Below are 24,062 nucleotides of genomic sequence, written 5' to 3' on the forward strand. Positions count from 1 at the left end.
ATTCACTGACCTTTGGGAAGTATTTCGACATGTATATGGGTACCATTGGTGGTGTAGTGTATCTTGAAGACCAGGCCCATTGCAAGTTGCTGTACTCTGTCAGGGTACCGTTTACCTCTACCATCTGTTCTCTCCCCTCCAGGTAGGATTGCATCCAGCAGGTAAACTCATTCACTCTAATTTCTCCGAAGATGCCTACTGCAATACAAATGCTTGACCACACCTCTCGTAGGGTTTACCCCATCCCATCCCATCCCCTCCACTCAGAAATGTTTTTTCTTTTATGGTTGACTCCTCTTGGAGGCATGACTTTGACTATACATATTGTTATTTGTGCAGATATTGTCACCAAAGTGCCCCTTTCACATCCCCTGGAGAAGGATACCTTCTTTGTACATGACTGAAATCCCTGAATTGCATGTGTAAGATAAGATAATATTAGATATTCCTTTATTGATCCCCTTGGAGCATGTGGAGGGGGGGGGGGGGGTACAGGTATTGGCAGGGTAATAGTAGAAAGACATAAATATAAACAATACAATTTGATCTGAATATAGAAACATGAGAAGAAATAAACAGTATAATCAGTATAATTAACTCTGAATATAAAAATAAACAGGGTAAACATGTGCAGATGAGTATGTCATTAACAGGTCAAACCTCTCATGGTCCACTATGTGGTAACTTTTTTTTTTATCCACTTTTTCTCCCATTTTTCTATTTTTCTCCCATCCCAATTTCGTATTATCTAATTCAACCCTCCCCTGTCTCGAACGCTGTTTCTTGCCTCCCACAAGCCGGCTGCAATGTGGACTAAGTCATACATAGCACGAGTCCCCTCCGATACTCGAGGTAACAGCAGTCGCATCTTTTCACCTGCGCGGCACGATCTTTCAGCGTCAGGGGTCTGCGCTTTGGAGGGGCGCCGCCCCCATCGCTTCCTGATTCTACTGCGCAGGCGCACCAACCGACCTGTAGGAGTCGCTGTCCACAACGCCCGATCCCCACCCATCAGTTTCCCACCCCCTAATACTGCCAATGTGTATTAGTACGGACGACCAGCTAAACTGAAAGCAATGTGGAGCGCTGGGCTCGAACAGGCGAACCCAGCATATCCAGTATTTGTGGTGAGCACCTTGCCCACTGCACCACGTAGCCACCCACTATGTGGTAACTTGACACATTTACCTTAATCATACACAGAAAGCTGAGTATGCATTAACATGTCTTGAAAGAATATTTACTGCTGAGTTGGAATTGCATAGCCATAGATCTTGCATCTCAATGGGGTAAAGGTGTAGAGATGCTGCTAAGACATTTTCAGTCGTTTATTGAACAATTTGATGGAAAAACCACATTGTATACAAATTATCATTCAATATAGAAACAATTTCAAGGGTTTCAAATACATCTGGAGAGGGGATATTTAAAGCAGTTAGAGCAAGTTGTATCAGGTTGTACACATTATCAGGGGTGTAAAGTACTTGAGTAATTGTACTTCGTTACAATACTTAAGTACTGTTTTGGGGGATTTGTACTTTACTCAAGTATTATTAGGTTTGTATACTTTGTACTTTTACATTACATTTCAGAGAAAAAAATATATACTTTTTACACCTTACATTTAAAATGCAGACCTACAAAGTACAAAGTACAAATCTCACAGGTCCAACCATTTTAATTTAATTTGTTTAATAATAATAATAATAATAATAATAATAATAATAATAATAATAATAATAATAATAATAATAATAATAATAATAATAATAATAATAATAATAATAATAATAATAAATAAAATAAATAAATAAATAAATAAATAAACAAATAAATAAATAAATAATTTAATTGTTTATCTGGCCGAACTAACGTTAACGTTATTAATCCTGCGACCACAGGTAAACAGCCAATCAAATCCCCATCAATGGAAAATGAACCCGCCCATACCCATGCTGATTGGTCCTTGTGCAACACTAGAAAGCGGGGATCTTTGATTAAACACCTGCTATCAGAATAATAGACAGCCAGATCTGCATTATGCTGTGGTTAATATTGTGATATTATTCAGGGTACTCCAGTATTCTGTCTTTAATATTGTGATATTATTCAGGGTACTCCAGTATTCTGTCTTTAAAATTGTGATATTATTCAGGATACTCCAGTATTCTGTCTTTAATATTGTTATATTATTCAGGGTACTCCAGTATTCTGTCTTTAATATTGTGATATTATTCAGGATAATCCAGTATTCTCTCTTTAATATTGTGATATTATTCAGGGTACTCCAGTATTCTGCCTTTAATATTGTGATATTATTCAGGATAATCCAGTATGCTGTGGTTAATATTGTGATATTATTCAGGATACACCATTCTGATTTTAATATTGTGATATTATTCATGCTGTGGTGTGAATGCCGTCCATGTTAGTTTACCTTCAATGGAGAAGTGCATTAAATAATTTTAATGCAAAAAAAGTGTCCTCTGTACTTTCATTTCAGCATTGTCTATCGCAGAACATTGTGGGCAGAGTGTATGCTTGGTTTCATTCCAGCATTGCCTAAACACCAGCTGATGATTTCACTAATTGGCTCACCTCTTCAACTAACTCAATGTGTAGTTAAAATGAAAACTTGGCCCACGATGCAATGAGTTTGAGACCCCTGGTGTATCCCTTTAAAAAAAATTACTTTTACTTTTTAGTACTTAAGTACATTTAAAAGTAGGACTTTTTGACTTTTACTCAAGTGTGTTTTGAGTCAGATTTTGAGACGGTACCCATACTTTCACCTAAGTATAATTTCTGGGTACTTTTTACACCCCACTACTTTGCAATAAAAAATACACGTATGTTTTCTATGAGATTATCCAAAGTCTTCAGCTTTATTAGTTTTCTTTTGACTGACTTTGATGTGAGCCAATCACGAGGCGTGTTCATGCTACTGATACTAAAAACAACCAATAGCAAATGCACTGCAGAAAATGGGGCGGGCGATGTCGAAACAGCTGGTGGCCGCACTGACTGTGTGGAGGAGCGAGCAGTGCGGTTGATGGGGAAAAAATAACAACACGTTAGGCATCATGATGAGGGCACCAATAACACCAACAATAACCCTGCTTTGGGCTGCTTTTCTCTTCCAGAAGGTGAGGAAGGCCGTTATCTTTGTCTACGCCGAGTAATTTTATGACCATCTATATCACACCCTACACGTGGCCCGATGAGCGTAGATTGTTTTTTTGTTTGCGGACAGATTAGCTCGCATGCTATATGACTGTTAGCTTGCAGAGATCAGGGCCCCGGGAACGTTATCCGGTGTAGTTTATTATAGCTTTTTGAGAAATTGCTAAACGTGATTATTATGCTGACTCACCAAACTCTTGTCATCTAGGAAATAAGGTCAATCTTGTTCGGACCAGTGATGATTCGTGATCGGGTGTGGCAATTCAGCTGCAGTGTATTGCAAATAATAATCATAATAAAAAAAACAAGAGATCAAAACACAGCGTTTCATCATTATTAGAGAACATCAGGAACACGGTACACGTTTAACGTCACTACTTACGGGCTTGTTTCCCTATAGACTGTTAGAGTGTTAGTTACACTGGAATTATGTTGCTAGGGAACCGTTTGGACCCCAAGTGTATTTCCCGTCAGTTATCGCAAACATTGCGAGAGGAAATAAACGTGGGTCCTTTTTTAATGTTATTGTTGTCACTTTGAAACGGAATAATTCCATTGCCAGGGGAACAGCTCTGGCCCCTATTTATTTCCCGTCAGCTACTGTATCTCATTGTAACAGTACTATATACCTGTATGTCATGTATGTCCCTATGCCATAAATGTCATGATGTCATGTATGTTGTGTATGTCATAAATGTCACTATGAATTGAAAATGGGGGACCCTGATGTAAACAAGACAAACTCTTGTTTCTCTGGTCTGCATCCCCTTAACAATTGTGTGTATTGAGCCGTACTGTATTGTACCCATTCTGCAATCTGTTAAATAAAGTTTTCATTCATTCATTCATTCATTCATTCATTCATTCATTCATTCATTCATTCATCGTATGCTATGGATGTTGCTTGTGACAGGTGGTGGGGGAGTATGGCATGGCCCATGTCAGTGACAAGGGCAAGAGCAAAGGGAAGGATTACTGCATATTCTTCAACCCACAATGGGCACTTCTACCTCAGGACCTCACCAAAGCGGTAAGTGAGGAGTTATACACCGTATTTAGGCTAAGGGCTTGTTAGAAGGCCCACAATAGAGATTATCCCTTTTAAACTTCATCCTAGTTCCAGCAAAGACGTTAACTGTTTGTGGTACCTTTCTGTATTATACGCTGGCCTTTTGGCTCTGTGATTCTGTGAAACTCCTCACGTGCAACGTGAAATTGTGTGCGTCAAGGGGTTCTAAAAAGGTGTACCCCTGTTCTATACCGCAATATCTTCCTGTCACTGTACACACCTACATGAGCATCTTAATGCGCTGGAGATAAGGCGCCTGTCCCTTGGCGTCTGTCTGTAGGATCAATAGTCCATTGTGGTCTAACTGCTAGGAGACAGTTTCCCCCGCCTGTCTCTCTACATTCGGATAAGTCATGTCGATTAAGTTTCCCGTGTGATGTGTTACCTATAGTGTATGTGCCAAACGTATATATTTTCCGCCATGTACTCGATAAACTTAGGAGCAACCTGTGACTCTGTCTTGTTCTCTGAGCTCCCGATTGCTTTTGGGGTAAATTATTGATGAAGCGCTGCCACTGGTCTGCTGGTCAGCCACAGAGACTTATACATCACCTCCACTGGTCTGCTGGTCAGCCACAGAGACTTATATACATCACCTCCACTGGTCTGCTGGTCAGCCACAGAGACTTATATATCACCTCCACTGGTCTGCTGGTCAGCCACAGAGACTTATACATCACGTCCACTGGTCTGCTGGTCAGCCACAGAGACTTATATACATAACCTCCACTGGTCTGCTGGTCAGCCACAGAGACTTATACATCACGTCCACTGGTCTGCTGGTCAGCCACAGAGACTTATATACATCACCTCCACTGGTCTGCTGGTCAGCCACAGAGACTTATATATCACGTCCACTGGTCTGCTGGTCAGCCACAGAGACTTATATATCACGTCCACTGGTCTGCTGGTCAGCCACAGAGACTTATATACATCACCTCCACTGGTCTGCTGGTCAGCCACAGAGACTTATATACATCACGTCTGCTGGTCAGCCACAGAGACTTATATACATCACGTCCACTGGTCTGCTGGTCAGTCACAGAGACTTATACATCACCTCCACTGGTCTGCTGGTCAGCCACAGAGACTTATATATCACGTCCACTGGTCTGCTGGTCAGCCACAGAGACTTATATATCACGTCCACTGGTCTGCTGGTCAGCCACAGAGACTTATATACATCACCTCCACGGCTCCACTGGTCTGCTGGTCAGCCACAGAGACTTATATACATCACGTCCACTGGTCTGCTGGTCAGCCACAGAGACTTATATACATCACGTCCACTGGTCTGCTGGTCAGCCACAGAGACTTATATACATCACCTCCACGGCTCCACTGGTCTGCTGGTCAGCCACAGAGACTTATACACCACGTCATTAAAATAGGAAAAGATGTCGGAACTAAATGGCCATTTCCTGTCTCCCCGCCCTGCCTTCACTTTGAACAAATGTCATGTGTTCAGGGCTGTGGCCCCAGGATGTTCTAACAGGATGGTGCTGAGTCTCAAACAAAATGTTTAGTCATGTGTTCAGGGCTGTGTCCCCAGGATGTTCTAACTAGATGGTGTTGAGTCTCAAACTAGGGGGTTGCAATAAAGAAAGCCATTTGGTTTAAATGGTAAATGGCTGCATTTACATAGCGCTTTTATCCAAAGCGCTTTACAATTTGTTCCTCACATTTTACCCATTCACTCACACGTTCACACACCGATGGCAGAAGCAACCATGCAAGGTGCCAACCTGCACATCGGGAGCAATTAGGGGTTAAGTGTCTTGCTCAGGGACACTTCGACACGCTGCCTGGGAGGAGCGGGAATCGAACTGGGAACCTCCGGATTACCAGACGACTGCTCTACCTCCTGAGCCACTGTCGCCCCCGGCTCTGCAGGTTTAAGTTTCTGCAATTTAAAAACACAAGTTCCAAATAAGTGATTTATTTAAGTACAGTGTATAAGGTTGCACAATAGTTTAACGTTGAACCTGAAAACACGCACTCACCACACACACACACACACAGTGGAACAGAGGACCAAACAGAATCACTGTTAACACTTTCAGTGCCCAGCAGGGGGCGCACATTTAGTGCTTGAATGCCCACCATCCACTGCAATGTTAACGTTAATATCGCCTAATCTATGTTTTAAATTATGGCTATGTGTCTAATATGCCCGTCGCTTATCAATGACTTGTTTTCCAGTCAACATTGTCGAAGCGGATTGTTTTTTTATCGGTTCATTTCCGTTTTATAGCATTTTGAAAAGCCCTCGTTTTCAAGAGAAAAAAAAAGAATCCCTGATAAACGCTGATCAGATGTACTGTAATATTCTAGAACGTTGTCATTTTTCGGCCTATTTATGAATCGTTTTCAAATAAACGCTAGATTATCGATAGTATATGTGTACGTGTGCACGCTGGTGCCGCGCGCTGAAAATCGATTCTCTCAGTTCCTGATCACTCTTACAGTCAAACAGCCATATCACATTATAGGGGAAAAGCTTATATCTCCTTGAAAACGGGTCTGATTATCCTAAGACTGGTAAAATAGATTCCTTACCTGAGATCAGATGGTATCCAAATGGATTATTCCAATTCCTGATCGCCATTCCAAAAATCGATCCTTTTATTGATCCCACGCGTATACTCTAAAACACATATTACACGCTGTGCTGAGGGTCCAGGATGGGTCTGATCGGTCCGGTTGCATGCGTGAGAGGTAAAATGTGGATTTCGGATTTTTTTTCCCATTTTCATTGAGTCCAATCCAAAAGGGTGCGTTGCCATCTGGGAGACGATAGGGGGCGCTTTTTTCACATCTGAGCGCCTGGTGGGGCAGGCTTACCAACGGTAGACTCGGTTGATGAAATATGAATTCAGATCGCTAATTAAAAAAAAAGAGAATTCTCGTTATGGGCATTCAACCCGCGGGGTGATAACCCGAGAAATCTCGTTATGGGCATTCAATGTGTTAAAGCTGGCCCCAAGCCTTTTTCCCCCTTTTTAAATCTTCTTTTAACACATTGATTGCCAGCCATGCGGAGCGCTAAAAGCCTCCGTATGCCAGCGTCCACTTCAATGATGGAGCTCTCATATTTGCAAACGCATAAACTATGTCTTAAATTATGGTTGTGTCTAATCTGGCCGTCGCTTATCAATGACTTGTTTGCAGTCAACATTGTCGAAACGGATTGTTTTTTAATCGGTTCATTTCCGTTTTATACCATTTTGAAAAACGCTCGTTTTTTTTAAGTTTCAGGAAAATATAAAGATTCTGTGATAATTGTCCTTTTCTGGAATATGCTGGAATACACAAAAAACGTTGTAATTTTTCGGCCTATTTATGAATAGTTTTCAAATAAACGCTAGATTATCGATATTATATGTGTACTTATGCACGCTATAGAAGAGAGCTTAAAAATCTATTCTCATTTCCTGATCAGCACACACACAGGGCATTGATTGATTGATTGAATTGATTGATTGATTGACGTTGATATCTCTTTTTTTTAGGTTTATCTTTTTTTATTGGAAGAATTGGTACATATTTATACATTTCAGTTATCCAAATTATACAACTTCCATTTCCTTCCCCATTCCTATCCCCTAATCCCACCCCATCCCACCCAGTGAGAGTGACGACAAACATACATGTAAAAATAAGAAATAAAATAAAAATAAAAAATAAAGAAATTTAAATGATTAAACATAAGTACAGATGTGGCAGACAAAGCTACGCAAAAAGAAATAAAGTAAAATTAAAAGAAAACAAAAGAGAAAAAAAATAGAAAAAAACATATATATATAAATAGGAAAGACCGTAATAATAATATATAATATAAGTAGTACTCTCCATTTTAGTAGCGTGATTTCCAGATGGTAAAACAAATAAAATGGAAAGTAAATTTAACACCCTTAGCAGACCACCACAATGCCATCTCCCCAGCCATACGTGGGCTAGCATTGTCAGGAAGGTAGATAGGGGGAGGAGGGGGGTCATGGGGTCCCAAGTTTGGAAGGAGTCATATGGGTTTTGAAATGAGATAGGAAGGGCTGCCATGTTTTGTGGAAGGTATCTGTGTGGCCTTGTGTTGTAAATCTGATTTTCTCTATATATATAAGAGACATGACATCCCTCATCCAGTGTAAGTGTGAAGGGGGAGTGGCTGCCTTCCAGTTGAATAGGATGAGGCGTCTGGCAATGAGTGAGGCAAAGGCCATGGCATTGGATTGCCCAATAGATATTGCAGCGTTCTCCGGTGTCAGACCAAATAATGCAATAAGAGGGCATGGGTCAATATTCATAAAAAATATGTCTGAATAAGATTTAAAAATGGAAGTCCAGAAAGGGGCCAGTACTGGACAATGCCAAAACATATGAATAAGTGAGCCAGGGGCTTGGTGGCACCGGTCGCATGTGGGATCCATGCCAGGATTTATCTTCGCAAGTCTAGTCTTTGACCAATATAGACGGTGGAGGAGCTTGAACTGTATCAGTGAATGGCGGGCACATATTGAAGAAGAGTGTATTCGGGCAAGAGCATTTTCCCATTCTTTGTCTGTAAATTGATGATTTAGATCGGACTCCCAGTTTTGTCTTATAGCCAATTAGGGCTGGGCGATATGGCCTAAATATGATATCACGATATTTTCTGACCTTTCGGCGATACACGATACGCATCACGATGTTTTTCTTTTTTCCCCCAAACAATTCATTATGAGGCTTACCAAGACAGTATTTGAGTTAACATTAAAGACAAAATAAAATACCCATGCATTTAGCATTTTTATATTATATATTAGATTTAGATTATTGGATTATTAGATTATATATTGCATATATTTAGCAATGAGATATTATATGATTTAGATATGAAATATGATTAATTGAAAATGGGGGACCCTGATGTAAACAAGACGAAAGTCTTTCTCTGGTCTGCATCCTCCAGTCCACTGTTGTTGTATTGAGCTGTACTGTATTGTACCCATGCTGCAATCTGTTAATAACGTTTTCATTCATTCAGACGGCAAACAGAATCATTTTGATTGACAGTCGAGTCTGCCAATTACGTCACACCGCTTGCACCCGCCCTGCTGTTCTTAGAACCAATCGGCAAGCGCATATACATTTTTTACTTTCGCCATTGGAGAGCTCAATGACAACAAGTTCAACAATGGTAGCGGTAGCTCCCCGCGGCCGACGTTTAGCTTTTAGCTCCGCAGGATGACTAAACGACTGGAGGCATAATGATTTTACTGCAACGGATGTTATAATAAAAGCCTTTCCATACATCTGTCTGATTGAAAACTTTATTAACAGACCGCAGAATGGGCACAACTGAGTCAGCACGGGCTGAGATATGAACGACTAATGCTTGCTATATCTAGGTCGACCTCGGACGTTGCTATGTAAATACGCTGATGTTATTGAACGTGTAACTATATAACGTTAATTCCACAAAACGAATGCCTTTGTTATCATAAGTAGTAACTTTGATGCAGTAGTGTGTGTGGGGCGGCACTGTTCAAAAGTTTCAACGTGTGGACCAGATTGACGCGACAGTTGGGCAAAACATCACGATATCCACGATACGTTTAAAAAGTGTATCGTTAATGAACTGTACCCGATATTTATATAATATCGTCATATCGCCCAGCCCTATAGCCAATACTGAGGAGGGTAGGGATAGGGATATGATGTTATATAGTTTAGATATTGAGCCTTTGATTACAACCTTCACCTCCAAGATGTGGTCGATCAGTTTTTGGAGGTGTATGGGGGAACTGGGCAAATGTGCTCTTAACAAAATCACGTATCTGTAGATATCTGAAAAAATTAGTTTTTGGTAAGTTAAACTTTAGGGACAGTTGTGTGAAAGACATAAATGAACTGTCTTGGTACAAATCATAAATGTTCAGAATGCCATTCTTAAACCAGTTGCTGAAGGTTTCATCCACCATAGAGGGAAAAGGAAGTTTTTGTGGACAGGTGACGACGGTGACATGGCGTGGAGACCATTTCTGAACTGGGACCAGATCCGGAGGGAGTGTTGTACTAAGAGGTTGTTGGTGTACTGGGCGGTTGTGACTGGGAGCGAAGAGCAAACTAAGGATTGCAAAGATGTTCTAGAACAAGATGCCCTTTCCATGTCCACCCATGCCGGTACCCACTGACAGAGTCCGTAATGGGAATGACTCCAATAGAGAATGCTGTGAATATTTGCAGCCCAATAGTAGACCAAGAAATTGGGTAGTGCAAAGCCTCCCTGCGATTTAGGCTTCTGGAGGGCCATTTTATTTATTCGGACTGGGCGTTTATTCCAAATAAAATCTGATATTGCCTTGTCGAGGGCTTTGAAAAATGATAAAGTGATAAAGGAAGTGATGACCATCTGATAAAATCCTGCTTGGTGCGCTCCAGTAGAGGGGTGAAGTTGGACGCTATGAGATTAGAATGTTTATGTGTTATCGTTATGCCAAGGTAACGGAAGCTGCTTGGGGAAAGCTTGAAGGGGAACATAGAGGGGAGGATATTTCTAGCTAAGGAGTTTATGGGGAAAAGTTCACTCTTGCTTAAGTTTAATTTATAACCAGAAAAGACACCAAACTCGTGTAGTATGTGAAGGACACGTGGAAGTGTGGCCGCTGGATCCGCGATATACAGCAGGACATCGTCCGCATATAGCGAGATTCTTTGTTCTTGTCCATTTCTAATGATGTCTTGGACATGGCGGTCCATGCGAAAGGTAATAGCTAGTGGCTTGATCGCTAGCGCAAATAGTAGCGGGGAGAGAGGGCAACCCTGTCTTGTACTGCGTTGTAGGGGGAAATATTCCGAAGTCACATCATTTGTTCGAACTGATGCCACTGGAGAGGAGTATAAAAGTTTGACCCAGGACACAAATTTCTCGCCAAAACCGAATTTCTGCAGAGTATAGAATAAGTAGTCCCATTCAACCCGGCCAAAGGCCTTCTCTGCGTCTAGCGCAACAACGACCTCTGCAACGGGAGACTCGGTGGAAGAGTAAATTATATTCATAAGGCGCCGCAGGTTGAAAAAAGCCATTCTATCCTTCACAAAACCAGACTGATCTGGATGGATAATACTTGGTATAACAGATTCCAGTCGTCGAGCGAGTACCTTTGCCAAGATCTTTGCTTCATTGTTGAGGAGAGAAATAGGACGATATGAGCCACAGTCTTTCGGGTCCTTATCTTTTTTTAAGAGCAGGGATATTGAGGCTTGGTAGAGAGTCGGAGGAAGCGAGCGGGATTGAAACATCCTCAAACATTGAAGCCATAATGGGACATAACTGGGTGGAATATTTTTTTAATGAGAGAGGGGTCTTTAGGGGAATCAGAGGTATATAGTGAAGAATAAAATGTTTTGAATTGACCATTTATTTCCAATGGGTCCGTATAGATCTCTCCAGTGGCAGAGTTAATTTGCGTGATCAAGTTCTGAGTGGTGCAGTGTTTTAGCTGTAGTGCCAGCACTTTACTAGGTTTGTCACCAAATTCAAAAAAGGACTGGCGTGATTTGAGTAGAAGCTGCTCGGCATGACTGGTGGAGAGGAGGTTAAATTCCGTCTGTAGAGTCACTCTTTCATTATAAAGTGAAGGTGTCGGAGAGACTGAATATGAATAATCCAATTTAAGAATTTGGTCTGAAAGTTCAGCGCGTCTGCTGTTGCGCAGTTTATTACGTCGAGCACAGTTAGAAATAATTTCTCCACGGAGAAAAGCTTTAAGAGCTTCCCAAATGATGGACATAGACATGCCAGGGGTAGAATTTACCTCAATAAAAAATTTGATCTTAGTGGACAGGAACGACGAGAATGAGTCCTCAGATAGCAATAGTGGATTAAGTCTCCACGGCCTGAATGATGGACATTTGTCCGGGAAGGCTAGCTCTAAGACTATTGCTGCATGGTCTGAAATAACAATGCTATCGTAAGAGCAGGAACGCACTTGAGATAGAAATGTGTTGCCGATAAACAAATAATCAATTCGAGAATATGTATGATGAACTGGTGAAAAGAAAGAGTACTGTTTGGCGGTGGGGTGAAGGAAGCGCCAGACATCTGAAATACCGTATTGCTTCAGGAAGGACACTGGCTCTAGCAGTCTGAGCTTGTGGAGCTGGATTAGATGATGATCGATCTAAGGCTGGGTTAAGAGCACAATTAAAGTCACCTCCCATAATCAGTTGATTAGAGTTCAGGTCAGGGAGTGAAGAGATAAGTTTATTGATGAAATGCGTGTCACCAAAATTGGGAGCATATACGTTGACTAGGACTACTGTATTGGAATATTTAAGTGTAGCTGTTGAAATAAAGATTAACACGGAAACAAATGGACGTTCGTTGGTTTTAATTTGAGCAGCCACAAGGCTGGACACACACTGACAGACAGCAAAGCGAGATGCCAACATGTGTGTAGACAGATGGAGTTTCAGAGCTTATATAGCATTCTCCAACAGTGTGTGTGTGTGTGAGTGTGACTTCAGGAAGTGAAAGTGTGTGTGTGTGTGTGTTATGCTTACACGTGCATGTGTGTGCTTGTGTATGTATGTGCGTGTGTGCACGGCTATGTGTGTGTGCTTGCATATGCGTGGGCGTGTGTGTGTGTGTTTTCAGGAAGTGAGGTGTTGCATTGTTTGCAACATCGCTTGAACTGTGACCTTGAGACAGTTGACATGTCGTAAAACATTTGTAGTCAGTTAGTTTCATAGAGGAAGTCCCTGTTTGTCAGAGATCGCAGAAGGGTCGATTGTCGTGCACATGCATGTGTGTGCATGTGTGTGCGTGTCTATGTGTGTGTGTTTTCAGGAAGTGAAAGTGGCCCAATGTGAAAACTGTGAACTTGACAGTTGGAGGGTCGTAAAAACACTTGTAGTCAGTGGGTTTCGTAGAATGTTTCTGCTTGGCAGAGATTGTAAAAAGGTCAAGTGTCTTGTGTTGTAATGTGAGTCTCACAGAAGGGTCAATTGTCTCCTTTGTGTCGCAATGTGAGTCTCGTGTCATCAGTTTGAAACTCTTGGGACATATATCAGGCCTTTGGAAACAAAGGTGATTATGTGTTTAACATGTGAATATAAAACAGACCTTGGTCGCAGACAGGCCTGCTACGTTGTACAATGGGGTTATCATGGGCATATCAACAAGATAAAACACAGGATGTCATGACGGCAGACAGTGTTAGTTGTGTCCAAGGGCAATGTCTTCTTAGGTGTGTATAGCAAGCATATTAATTGATATTCGATCACAATTATTCTATTACACTACCTTTGTGGAATAGAGAGTTCCTGAAACTATAATGAATCTGCCATTAGGGTCAGAGATCACATGGAGTAAAGGGTGTGTTTTTGTTAATCAGAATGGCTGTTCCTCTGGCTTTGCTCTGAAAACCAGAGTGGAACACTTGACCTAACCAAGCTCTGTGTATTCGACGGTGATCTACTCGCCGGAGGTGAGTTTCTTGCAGAAAGGCGATGCCAACCCCAAGCTGCTGTAAGTGAGTAAGGATCCTAGTACGTTTCAAGGGGTTATTTACACCCTTTACATTCCAACTAATGTTAGTATTGCCCCCTGACCCCTTATTAGGATTAAACACTGGCATAACAAAGTGAAAAAATATTCATGACATTTGAGATGGCAGAGTGATGGTCCAGGGTGCTTACAATTAAAGATGAGAAAAAGTCATAAGAATAGAAACAAAAAACAATAAACAAAAATAGACAAAATTATTCACTGAATATTAGCAATGAAAAACAAACAAACATAGAACGCCCTCTCACATCCCCGTGGGGCGTGACTACTCACAGCCATAGTAACACTGACTGTGCCTAGCATTACAGCTAACCTTGTGCACCCTGTGCTCTAAACGAGCACCCCGTGAGAACTATAATTCTTAATTACACGTTGATATCTCTGTGAAAAAAGTTACCTAAGACTGGTAAAATAGATTCCTTACCTCAGATGTTCTCAAAAAAGATTATTCCAATTCCTGATCGCCATTCCAAATATCGATTTATTGTTTATTGATCCAATGCTGGGTACTGGAAATATGTATTCCACGCTGTTTTGGGGCTCGGCAATGAATCTGATCCTCTCGGGTGACTTGTCTGAGAAGTAAAATGAGGAAGCTGGATCCCCCCCCCCATGTGTTTCATGCAATCCATTCCAAAGGGGTGCAGTACAACAGGGAGAGACGATAGGGGGCGGTATTTTCCCAATGGAGCTCAGAGTTTGCAGCACTAACGTGAGACTAGATTGATGAAATATGAATTCAAATCGCTACAAAAAAAAAGTGAGATTTATCGTCGCTGGCACTCAATGGCCGGCATGAACTAACGATAAATCTCGTTGCTGGCACTCAATGTGTTAAACACATGGTGGTGCTGGCGCGTTGTCATAGTGGCACTGCGCCCCTATACCATTGTTTAGGGAAAGCCCTGGTGTTTGATTTAATTTCATGTTGTGTGTGTGTTCTAGTCCCATCTCCAGATCTATGACTTGACTCCGTCGGTGCTCTGCTCCCCGTCGGATGTCCCAGAGGGAGGGTTCCCCAACTACATCCCCATGGTGATGAGGGGCAACTGCACCTTCTACGAGAAGGTCCGCCTGGCCCAGATCAACGGCGCCAAGGGCCTGCTCATAGTCAGCAAGGACAGACTGGTGAGGCGAACAACATCCACAAGTACACTGAGGAGAGAAGAAAAGTCACAAGTTGTTTCAACTTATATTTGGATATAAGTTAAAAAGTATTACAGGAAGAAAGATGAATTAGTAAGGGTATGCAACACAAGGCCACAGACAGGGTAGGTGAGGGTGCAGTGACACAAAACCACAGAAACAATTAGCAAAATAATAGTATTTATTTCACAAAATCAAAACACAGCAACAGAGAGCAAGGAGGACTTCCTAGTGGCACCAAATAAAATACAAAAGGAAATGAAAACCCACCCTCCCCTTTACAGGCACTGAACGCCCAAAAGTACAGGTGGTGGTGCTCACTCTAAAGCTGGTGTCTTTAACATCAGGTCACCTACGTGATGCAAAATGTAGACCCAGGGTATCTTCCTGTCCTCAATGTCCCTGTGTGCGAAACAAAAGATTAATACACAAGAAAAGTAGTCACCATAGGCTGGGTGAACAAGGGAACCAATATACAAAGGGTTAATACAGAAATGTACACAAACTATAATGACCAGAGCTTTTACCAGCTTTACCAAATGTACCATGAACCGCTAAAGATATTTCCTATACTAACAAGAACCAGAGCTTTTACCAGCTCTACCAAATGTACCTCAAGAACCAGAGCTTTTACCTCTGAAGAGCCACTGCTCTATATCCCCAAGAACCAGAGCATTTACCTCTGAAGAGCCACTGCTCTATATCCCTCTAAAGAGCCACGGCTCTATACCGAACGACACAAAGATAATTATCACCAAAGACACAGAGAGACACCCACCACCACAATGAGCCAAAAGAGCTAACTAACACTGCCCACAATGGGATATATAAAGGGAGAGTGGATGTTGATTGCAGATCAGCTTCAGCTGCCGTTGCACTGGGGTGAGTTGCTGATTGACCAGCTGGCTGCTGGAACTGGGAGACACCTGAGAAATAGATATGTAGGCACAAGAGGGAGACAAAAGACAACAACAACAGATAACATCCCTATATATATATATATATACATAAGGACACCGTCCGTAACAATAAGTATTATATGAAGAAAGACAAGTATTACAGGAAGAAAGATGAATTAATAAGTATTACAGGAAGAAAGATGAGTTAATAAGTATTACAGGAAGAAAGATGAATTAATAAGTATTACAGGAAGAAAGATGAATGAATAAGTATTACAGGAAGAAAGATGAGTCGGCGGTCACGTTGGTCAAAAGCTCCATGTAGCGGCGGAGTGGGGGTAGGGTGTTGGTCCTGGGGAATGCGGCGGTCTTGGGGGGGGGGTGGGTTTGTCTAATGTCCTTTGTGTTTTTATTTTTATTTGGTATATTTGTATTTTGTATTTATTAGTTAGGTTTAGATCTGTATTTATTATTTGTTGTTACTGTTGATGTTGATATTGTGTTGTTTGTTGTTGTTAAAAATGAAAAATTAAGAAAGGAATTAATAAGTATTACTGGAAGAAAGATGAGTTAAAAAGTATTACAGGAAGAAATCTAATCTAATCTTTCCTTTTGGAAGCGAAATGGCGCGGGTGAATATGGTCAGTTGACTTGTCTTCCCTCTTGCCACAGACGCCGCCGGCGGGAAACAAGAGTCAGTACGAGGAGATCGACATTCCTGTGGCGCTGCTCAGCTACTCCGACATGTTGGACATCAGTAAGGTCAGAGGTCACCGCTGACTCTCTTTAAGTACATGCGTGATGACTATGTCACCACACCGTCCCAGACCCGAGGCCTAATGCCGTTCTCATCACCTTTGCAGAAGTTCGTCGAGGAGGGACGAGAGGTCGCCATGTACGCCCCCAACGAGCCGGTGATGGACTACAACATGGTCATCATCTTCTCCATGGCGGTGGGAACGGTGGCCATAGGAGGCTACTGGGCCGGCAGCAGGGACAGCAAGAAGTGAGATGGGCGGGGGGAGAGAAGGGGGCGGGCGGGCGGCGTTAGAAACCGGCATCCCGTCTCTGTGCGGTTGGAATGCTCAATGCTCGATGCTTCAGGAACGACAGTGGCTCAGGAGGTAGAGCGGTCATCTGTTAATCGGAATGTTCCCGGTTTGATTCCCACTTCTCTCGAGCAGCATGTCGAAGTGTCCTTGAGCAAGACACTTAAGTTAACCCCTAACTGCCCCCGATGAGCAGGTCGGCACCTTGCATGGTCCACTGTTGGTGTGTGAATGTGTGAGTGAACGGGTCAAATGTGAGGAACACAATTGTAAAGCGCTTTGGATAAAAGCTGCTATATAAATGCAGCCATTTATAATTTATACAGCAGCTTTGAACGTAGCCGTTCCTAACGGAATCCAAAGTCGTCTTGCTCTCCGTCGATACGTGCCACGCTTGCAGCTGCTAAATTTAAAGCAAAGTTAATTTATCAGGGGAATCATCTCCGGGGGGCAGATTCGTCACGGTCTAATTGACAAGGTGCTATTTAAGAGCAGAGCACAGGAAATAGTTGGTTAGTCCTGTCTTTGTGGCGTGTGTATGAGTGCGCTCCCTCCCCCCCTCCCTCTCATGCGTATGTACACATGTCTCTTCAAACAGAGCCGTCTGGACTGAATCTCTGTGTCTCTGCTTGAGGGCAGTGCTGTCATTACGAGGCCACCAGAGTGACTCAATTGTGTTAAATTCTATTTAATTTAATTAAATTTCAAACCTTTATTTCAACTCGTAAGACACTTGAGGTTACTCTTATGTTCAAAACAAGACAGTTTATCAGCAGTTTCATACATATAGGCACAATAAATAAGAATAAACAATGAAAAATCTGCGGAGATCATACTTTTAAATGCAGCAAAAGAAGGAAGAAGCTTCAGAGTCAGTTGGAGGGCATTCCAGGTCTTGGAAGCATCAAAGGAAAAAGTAGGAACCCTGAGAACCAACCAGTCATTTGAACGTGTAGAATAGGTTCCAAGATTCCGTTTCCGTTTCGTGATGTAAGAGGGAAGTTTACCAATAAGGGCTTTAAAAATAAACAAATACCAACGGTGGTTACGCTTTTCAACCAGAGAAGGCCACCCAATCTTTTCATAAAGGACACAGTGGTGGGTATCATACCTGTCATAAAGGACACAGTGGTGGGTATCATACCTGTCATAAAGGACACAGTGGTGGGTATCATACCTGTCATAAAGGACACAGTGGTGGGTATCATACCTGTCATAAAGGACACAGTGGTGGGTATCATACCTGTCATAAAGGACACAGTGCGGGTATCATACCTGCCACCAGTAATAAATCTGAGTCCCTCCTTACTGACTTGAGACGCCACAGTGACTCACAAGGTCAGAGAAGTTGACACGGTCTGGCCGGGTTGAGGAACCGTAGATCAGTAGTCTTTGGTTTTATTCCTACAGCTCAGACTCTCAAACCTATTCTTTCCTCCTCGCCTCACACTGCCCCTCCTCTCCTCCTCCTCTCCTCCTCTCCTCTGACAGGCGCTACATGAAGCACAAGCGGGACGACAGCACAGAGAAGCAGGACGAGGAGACGGTTGACGTCACGCCCATCATGATCTGTGTCTTCGTGGTCATGTGCTGCAGCATGCTGGTGCTACTCTACTTCTTCTACGACCGCCTGGGTACGACGCACACACACGCACTCATGCACGCACGCACCCACACTCATGCACACACACACACACACCAATGATCTGGTTCACTCAGACTTGGAGCCATGTACTGTGTTCCTCCTTAACTCAATGGCCGCCAAACAACGATCATATATGCGTTTGGCCAACAACCGTTGAACGCCAACCGCGTATATCCGTTATTTGATTGTTATTTCTTTTATTCGATATTTCTATTCATTACAGGCACATGGACTCGGGGTTAACATGGGGAATCATCCTGAGAAGTGCAATACCGGCCGCATCACACTAGACTGCGGTATCGAGCACCCTTTGTAACCTTGTATCTTGGCCTGTGGAACGGCCAAATGTCTCGGGTTTAATTTTTCCTTGTCGGGCGAGGCGAACGGTTCTCCTGGTTCCATTGAAGCATGTCAAATATCCCTGATCCATTTCACTGTATACTTGTATGCCGTGACAAATAAAACTCTTGACTTGACTTGACTTGACTTGACTTGACTGGTGGATTATGCCGTGGACCAAATGGACATTGGATGTACCAGATGGCGATCAAACAATTGTCCTCACCAATGTTCCCCCTAAGGTGCGCCCGTGCGCGCGCGCACATGGCAAAACGCTCCCGCGCACATCTGAGATCTGTCGCGCACAGAAGCGTTTGTGTAAAATATGCATGTAGTTAAATTGACTGGCGCGTTGCACCGAATACTACGGTAACCTGTTGCGTGTGACGTCACCAAGAGAAGCCTCGCTTTGTGGGCGTCGCTACTGCGCGCTCACACAGACACACACAACAGATGAGGAAGTGGACAGATCCGACCAGCATCGCTGGCTCCTCCAATGCCAACGCGAAAATGTACATTACAGATTAACTCCAGAGAAAATTCCCAAGTTATCGTCCTGGTCGAGACTAATTGGAAGCGGAGTGCAACGCGTGCAAAGCTTGACCATATGTTTCTGTGTCTAATAAAAGTGGTGGCGATCTCAAAGCTCACATGGACACAGAAAAACATTACAAACAAAGCAGTGCAAGGCGAGAGTTTGATGGCAAAGTTGACCGAATTGATTGAAGTATGCAGCTATACAGAGGGAGAAAGAAAATAATTGAAAACTATTTTGATGCCTCAAAATGATGTTTTGGTTTGATAAGATGCTTGTTATGATACAATCATTCTAAGGATTATGTGTGTAATACATTAGTTTAGTACACTAATTGCAACAAATCTGAAACTGCATAGTGCACTTTTAAATTAGTATCTTTGTGAGGTTACTGTTTTATAATTTACATTACATTGAAAAGATACAAAGATATATTTTTTAAGCTGGATTTTCTAATACAGAAGAAGTATTATTTAGAACATTACTTCATATTTTTCTTGTTGTTTATTTTGTCCAGTAAGACTTGAAAATATATATTTTTTTGTCATAGGTTGATTTAGTTATTTTCTTGAGATTTGTCAGATAGATTACTTTAGGCATAATACAGCATGTTGAGTAACTTTGGTTATAGAGAGATATTATTTTGTTATATAAAATAATATAAACAATAATTGTATATCCATACAGAGGAGGCATACTTTAAATATATTATAATGATAAGGCATCTTTGAGTAAACTTTGATTAAGTATCTTGAGGCTGAAGGCAGAGTGTCCTCTTAAAAAAAAAATCACAATATGGTCACCCTTGAAGTCGCATTATAATTCACTTAATAAAATAATGACGAGTCAGCCTCCTAAAAAGACAAAAGTTAGTGACGCGACTCACACCGCCGCCGCCAAAGTAAGGACTTTGCTCTGTATCGTCAATCAATGGTCAAATAAATATTTGATTAAGGAATATAATATGCCTTTTTGTATTATTTCTCTGTGTATCAGCAAAATGTATATATTTTTATGTTAGACATTGAGGGAAATTAAGATTCTCAGATTTTTTACAAACCGCCGCTTATCAACTAACCGGTTAATCGGCAGGTGACGTATGTTGCTCAGTAGTTGCTGATGTCTGCTCAGGAGGTTTGAGTGTTTGCTCAGACCGAAAAAAAATTAGAGGGAACATTGGTCCTCACCCATTTCCTCGTATTGTTTTCATCTCTCTATATTAACGTAACGCGCTATTCATATCAATCGACATCACATCAATATATAAATAACGTATTGTTTTCATCTCTCTATATTAACGTTAGCCTGTAAAAATCTGTTCTATAGGCTATATTTAGTCTAGTTTATTAGACATAAAGCATTTAAAAATACTTTGATTAGTCTACATCAATAGCACATTGTCAAGGTTGACAGAATAAAGTTCCAGCACGGTAGCTATTGAGTTAGTATATTGTGCACGGCGGTAGCGAGTTAGGCGATAGTTAGTTCGTTTTAGTATATTGTGCACGGCGGTAGCAGTTTTAGTATATTGTGCACGGCGGTAGCGAGTTGAGTGATAGTGAGTTGAGTGATAGTTAGTAGTATATGATGCACGGCGGTAGCGAGTTGAGTGATAGTAGTATATTGAGCGAGTAGTTAGGCGATAGTAGGGCTAACTGCCTTGGGGAAAGTATTCACGCGTCCTGGTCGTTGTAAACAGCAATTCCTACAGTTCGGTCGGGGCACCTGCACAGCAAGGGAAGGATCTAAGAGAGGTAGTGTGACCTTCCACACGTTACACTCTCCAAGCGAGAGTCCTCGCTGCCAGGTGAAAAGAAGTGGTGGGCTGGGTACACATTTGTCGGAGGAAGCATGTGATAGTTTCCGCCCTCCCGGACCGACGGTAGGGGGTAGAGTGCGCAACGACCAGGAAGGAGAAAAACGGGAAAAAGATAATAATAAAAAATAAATAAAAAGATAAAACCAAGATATTTATAAGAAGGAATATGCGTAAATCAGGGGCATTGGTCCAAATAGAAACTTATGGTTACTCTGCTGTTCATGTTTTTTCCTGAAGTGCATAATCTGTGTTTTTTCACTGACCCATTCAGTGCCTATCACTGATTAACACGTTTCTGAGGCCCGACCGTTGAGTGCCAATCACGCGTTAACACGTTTCTGGGTCGTTTTATTTTATTTTTCTATTTTAATACCCTATTCAATGTCAGGGAACTGTGTGTTGCCTGTAAAAGACATACTGGGACTCCGAAGGTGCAGTACCGGCCGCATCCTACCAGACGGCGGTATCGAGCACCCTTTGAAACATTGTGTCTTGGGCTGTGCATCGATTATATGGGTCTGGGCAGACTTTTCTTTGTTGGGCAAGTCGAGCGGTTGTCCCGATCGGATTGAGAAGAATCAAGTACTCTCGATCCGTGTTTTGTGATGGATTATGTTGGCGACACGATGGACATAATTACCGTAATTTTCGCACTATAAACTGCACCTGAATATAAGCCGCAGCAGCTACATTTAATGATGTGTACATATATAAGCCGCACTGGACTGTTTTAATGTTTAATTACCATATGTAATTAGCATTGGGACACAATACTGTCGGACAAATAACAAGAATTAACTCATTTACAAGTTGTATTAAGTTTAGCAAATAAGGGAACAGATAAATAACATTTAAATGCAGTCAAAAAAGCAATATTTAGATTTGTACATTTTCGGGTTTGGTCACGTCGAGTCACATATAAGCTGCACCGTTATATAAGCCGCAGGGTCGAAAAATGGGGGGAAAAGGCGCGGCTTATAGTCCGCAAATTACGGTACTTGGAATGGTGATCAGATAATTGGAATATTCTTTTTGGGGCACATCCTAGTCAAGGTAAGGGCTATATGATATCAATCTTTTTTATCCACTTTTTCTCCTCTTTTTCTATTTTTCTCCCATCCCAATTCCACGGTGCCAATTCTCCCCTCCCCTGTCTTGAACGTTGCTCGCATATGCCCCCCACTGGCCGGTTGTAGGGAGGACAGAAGCCTTGCGTTACGTGTCCACTCCGATACACGAGGAGGCAGCCTGTCACATCTTTTCACCTGCCAGCGCGGACTCTCATTGGCGAGGTGTAACGTGTGGGAGGCTCACACTACCCCCGCCATTTCTTGTCTCTGCTGTGCAGGCGTCACCAACTGACCTGTAGGAGTTGCTGTCCACAACGTCCAGATTACCACCCATCGACTTCCACCCGCTAACTCTGCCAATTGAGTCAGTATGACGGCTGGCCCAAGCCGGAGGCAACGCCGACAGCCGGAGTCGAACCCGGTGTCTCTTGCGTTGGTGACGAGCGCAATGTCCGCTGCGCCACCCAGCCGCCCTATATGATATCAATCTTGCGTTGATCTGAGCATGCCTTCATTGCGATCCGAAAGTGTTACTGTAACCTTACTCCACAACATATGCCGTTGGTGGCGATCAGAGCATCAAAAAACGACCCCCCCCCCACCCTTTCATGCATTCATGATGGAACATAATACCTATCATATGCATTTGATTTTTTAATTGTAGCATGTGTAGGGACGAAATGCCAATGCATTTAGTATAATACACGTTGCATGCTATTACCAGCCTCCCAGGAATTACCCTAAACCGCTCTAAAACCATACTTATATTCACCAGGGTATAAAACGGGAACGTATGGATGGACATTTTTTTCTTTTTTGCATCTTGACCGGAAGAAACTCGGTGTCAAATGACCATAGTATTGCATCCATAGCTATAATATAGAATATAGTTATAGCTCTACAAACAAGGTGACGGACTCCATTAGTTTACTGCTGGCACTGAATAGATGGGCCCCGGAAACAACGTGGCACCCAATGTGTTAATCGCAAGTCTCCATTTCCTGCACCAAGAACCCATAATATTCAACATGTTTTGTAAATTTGCTTCATTTTCTGCAAACGGAACAATATCATCAGCGTACAATAAAATACTTAGGATTATATTATCGATTGGAATACCAAGATTGGCTTGCTTAATTTTATGCGCCAGGTCATTAACATAAAGGGTGAACAAAGTGGGAGAAAGCACATCTCCCTGTTTTACACCGAATGGTAGTAGTATAGACATATTAGCATGTTAGGTAGCAGCATAGTAGTATAGACATATTGGCAAGATAGGTAGTAGTATAGACATATTAGCATGATGGGTAGTAATATAGTTTTATTTTTTTTTATCCACTTTTTCTCCCATTTTCTATATTTTCTCCCATCCCAATTTCGTATCATCCAATTCAACCCTCCCCTGTCACGAATGCTGTTTCTTGCCTCCCACAAGCCGGCTGCAATGTGGACTAAGTCATACATAGCACAAGTCCCCTCCGGTACTTGAGGTAACAGCAGTCGCATCTTTTCACCTGCGCAGCTCGATCTCTCAGTGGCGAGGAGTAACGCGTGGGAGGCTCACGCTGCCCCCGACACTTCCTGATTCTACTGCGCAGGCGCACCAACCGACCTGTAGGAGTCGCTGTCTACAACGCCCGATCCCCACTCATCAGTTTCTCACCCCCTAATACGGCCAATGTGTATTAGTATGAACGACCAGCTAAACTGAAAGCAATGTGGAGCGCTGGGCTCGAACAGGCGAGCCCAGCGTCTCTG

General features: G+C 42.3%; 1 protein-coding gene across 1 annotated transcript in view; it reads left to right on the top strand.

Moving 5' to 3' along the window:
• Positions 1-3,030: 3,030 nt before the first annotated feature.
• sppl2 (signal peptide peptidase-like 2) overlaps positions 3,031-24,062 on the top strand; it is a 56,058-nt gene continuing 35,026 nt past the window's right edge. The window contains exons 1-6 of the mRNA XM_084328116.1: positions 3,031-3,146; positions 4,097-4,213; positions 14,748-14,930; positions 16,520-16,609; positions 16,711-16,853; positions 18,388-18,530. Of these exons, the coding sequence (XP_084184242.1) occupies positions 3,084-3,146; positions 4,097-4,213; positions 14,748-14,930; positions 16,520-16,609; positions 16,711-16,853; positions 18,388-18,530 (739 nt within the window). The 5' untranslated portion in view covers positions 3,031-3,083. The remainder of the gene's footprint in view (positions 3,147-4,096; positions 4,214-14,747; positions 14,931-16,519; positions 16,610-16,710; positions 16,854-18,387; positions 18,531-24,062) is intronic.

This window comes from Notolepis coatsorum (assembly GCF_963971535.1).
Source record: "Notolepis coatsorum genome assembly, chromosome: 13".
NCBI classification, from domain to species: Eukaryota; Metazoa; Chordata; class Actinopteri; order Aulopiformes; family Paralepididae; genus Notolepis; species Notolepis coatsorum.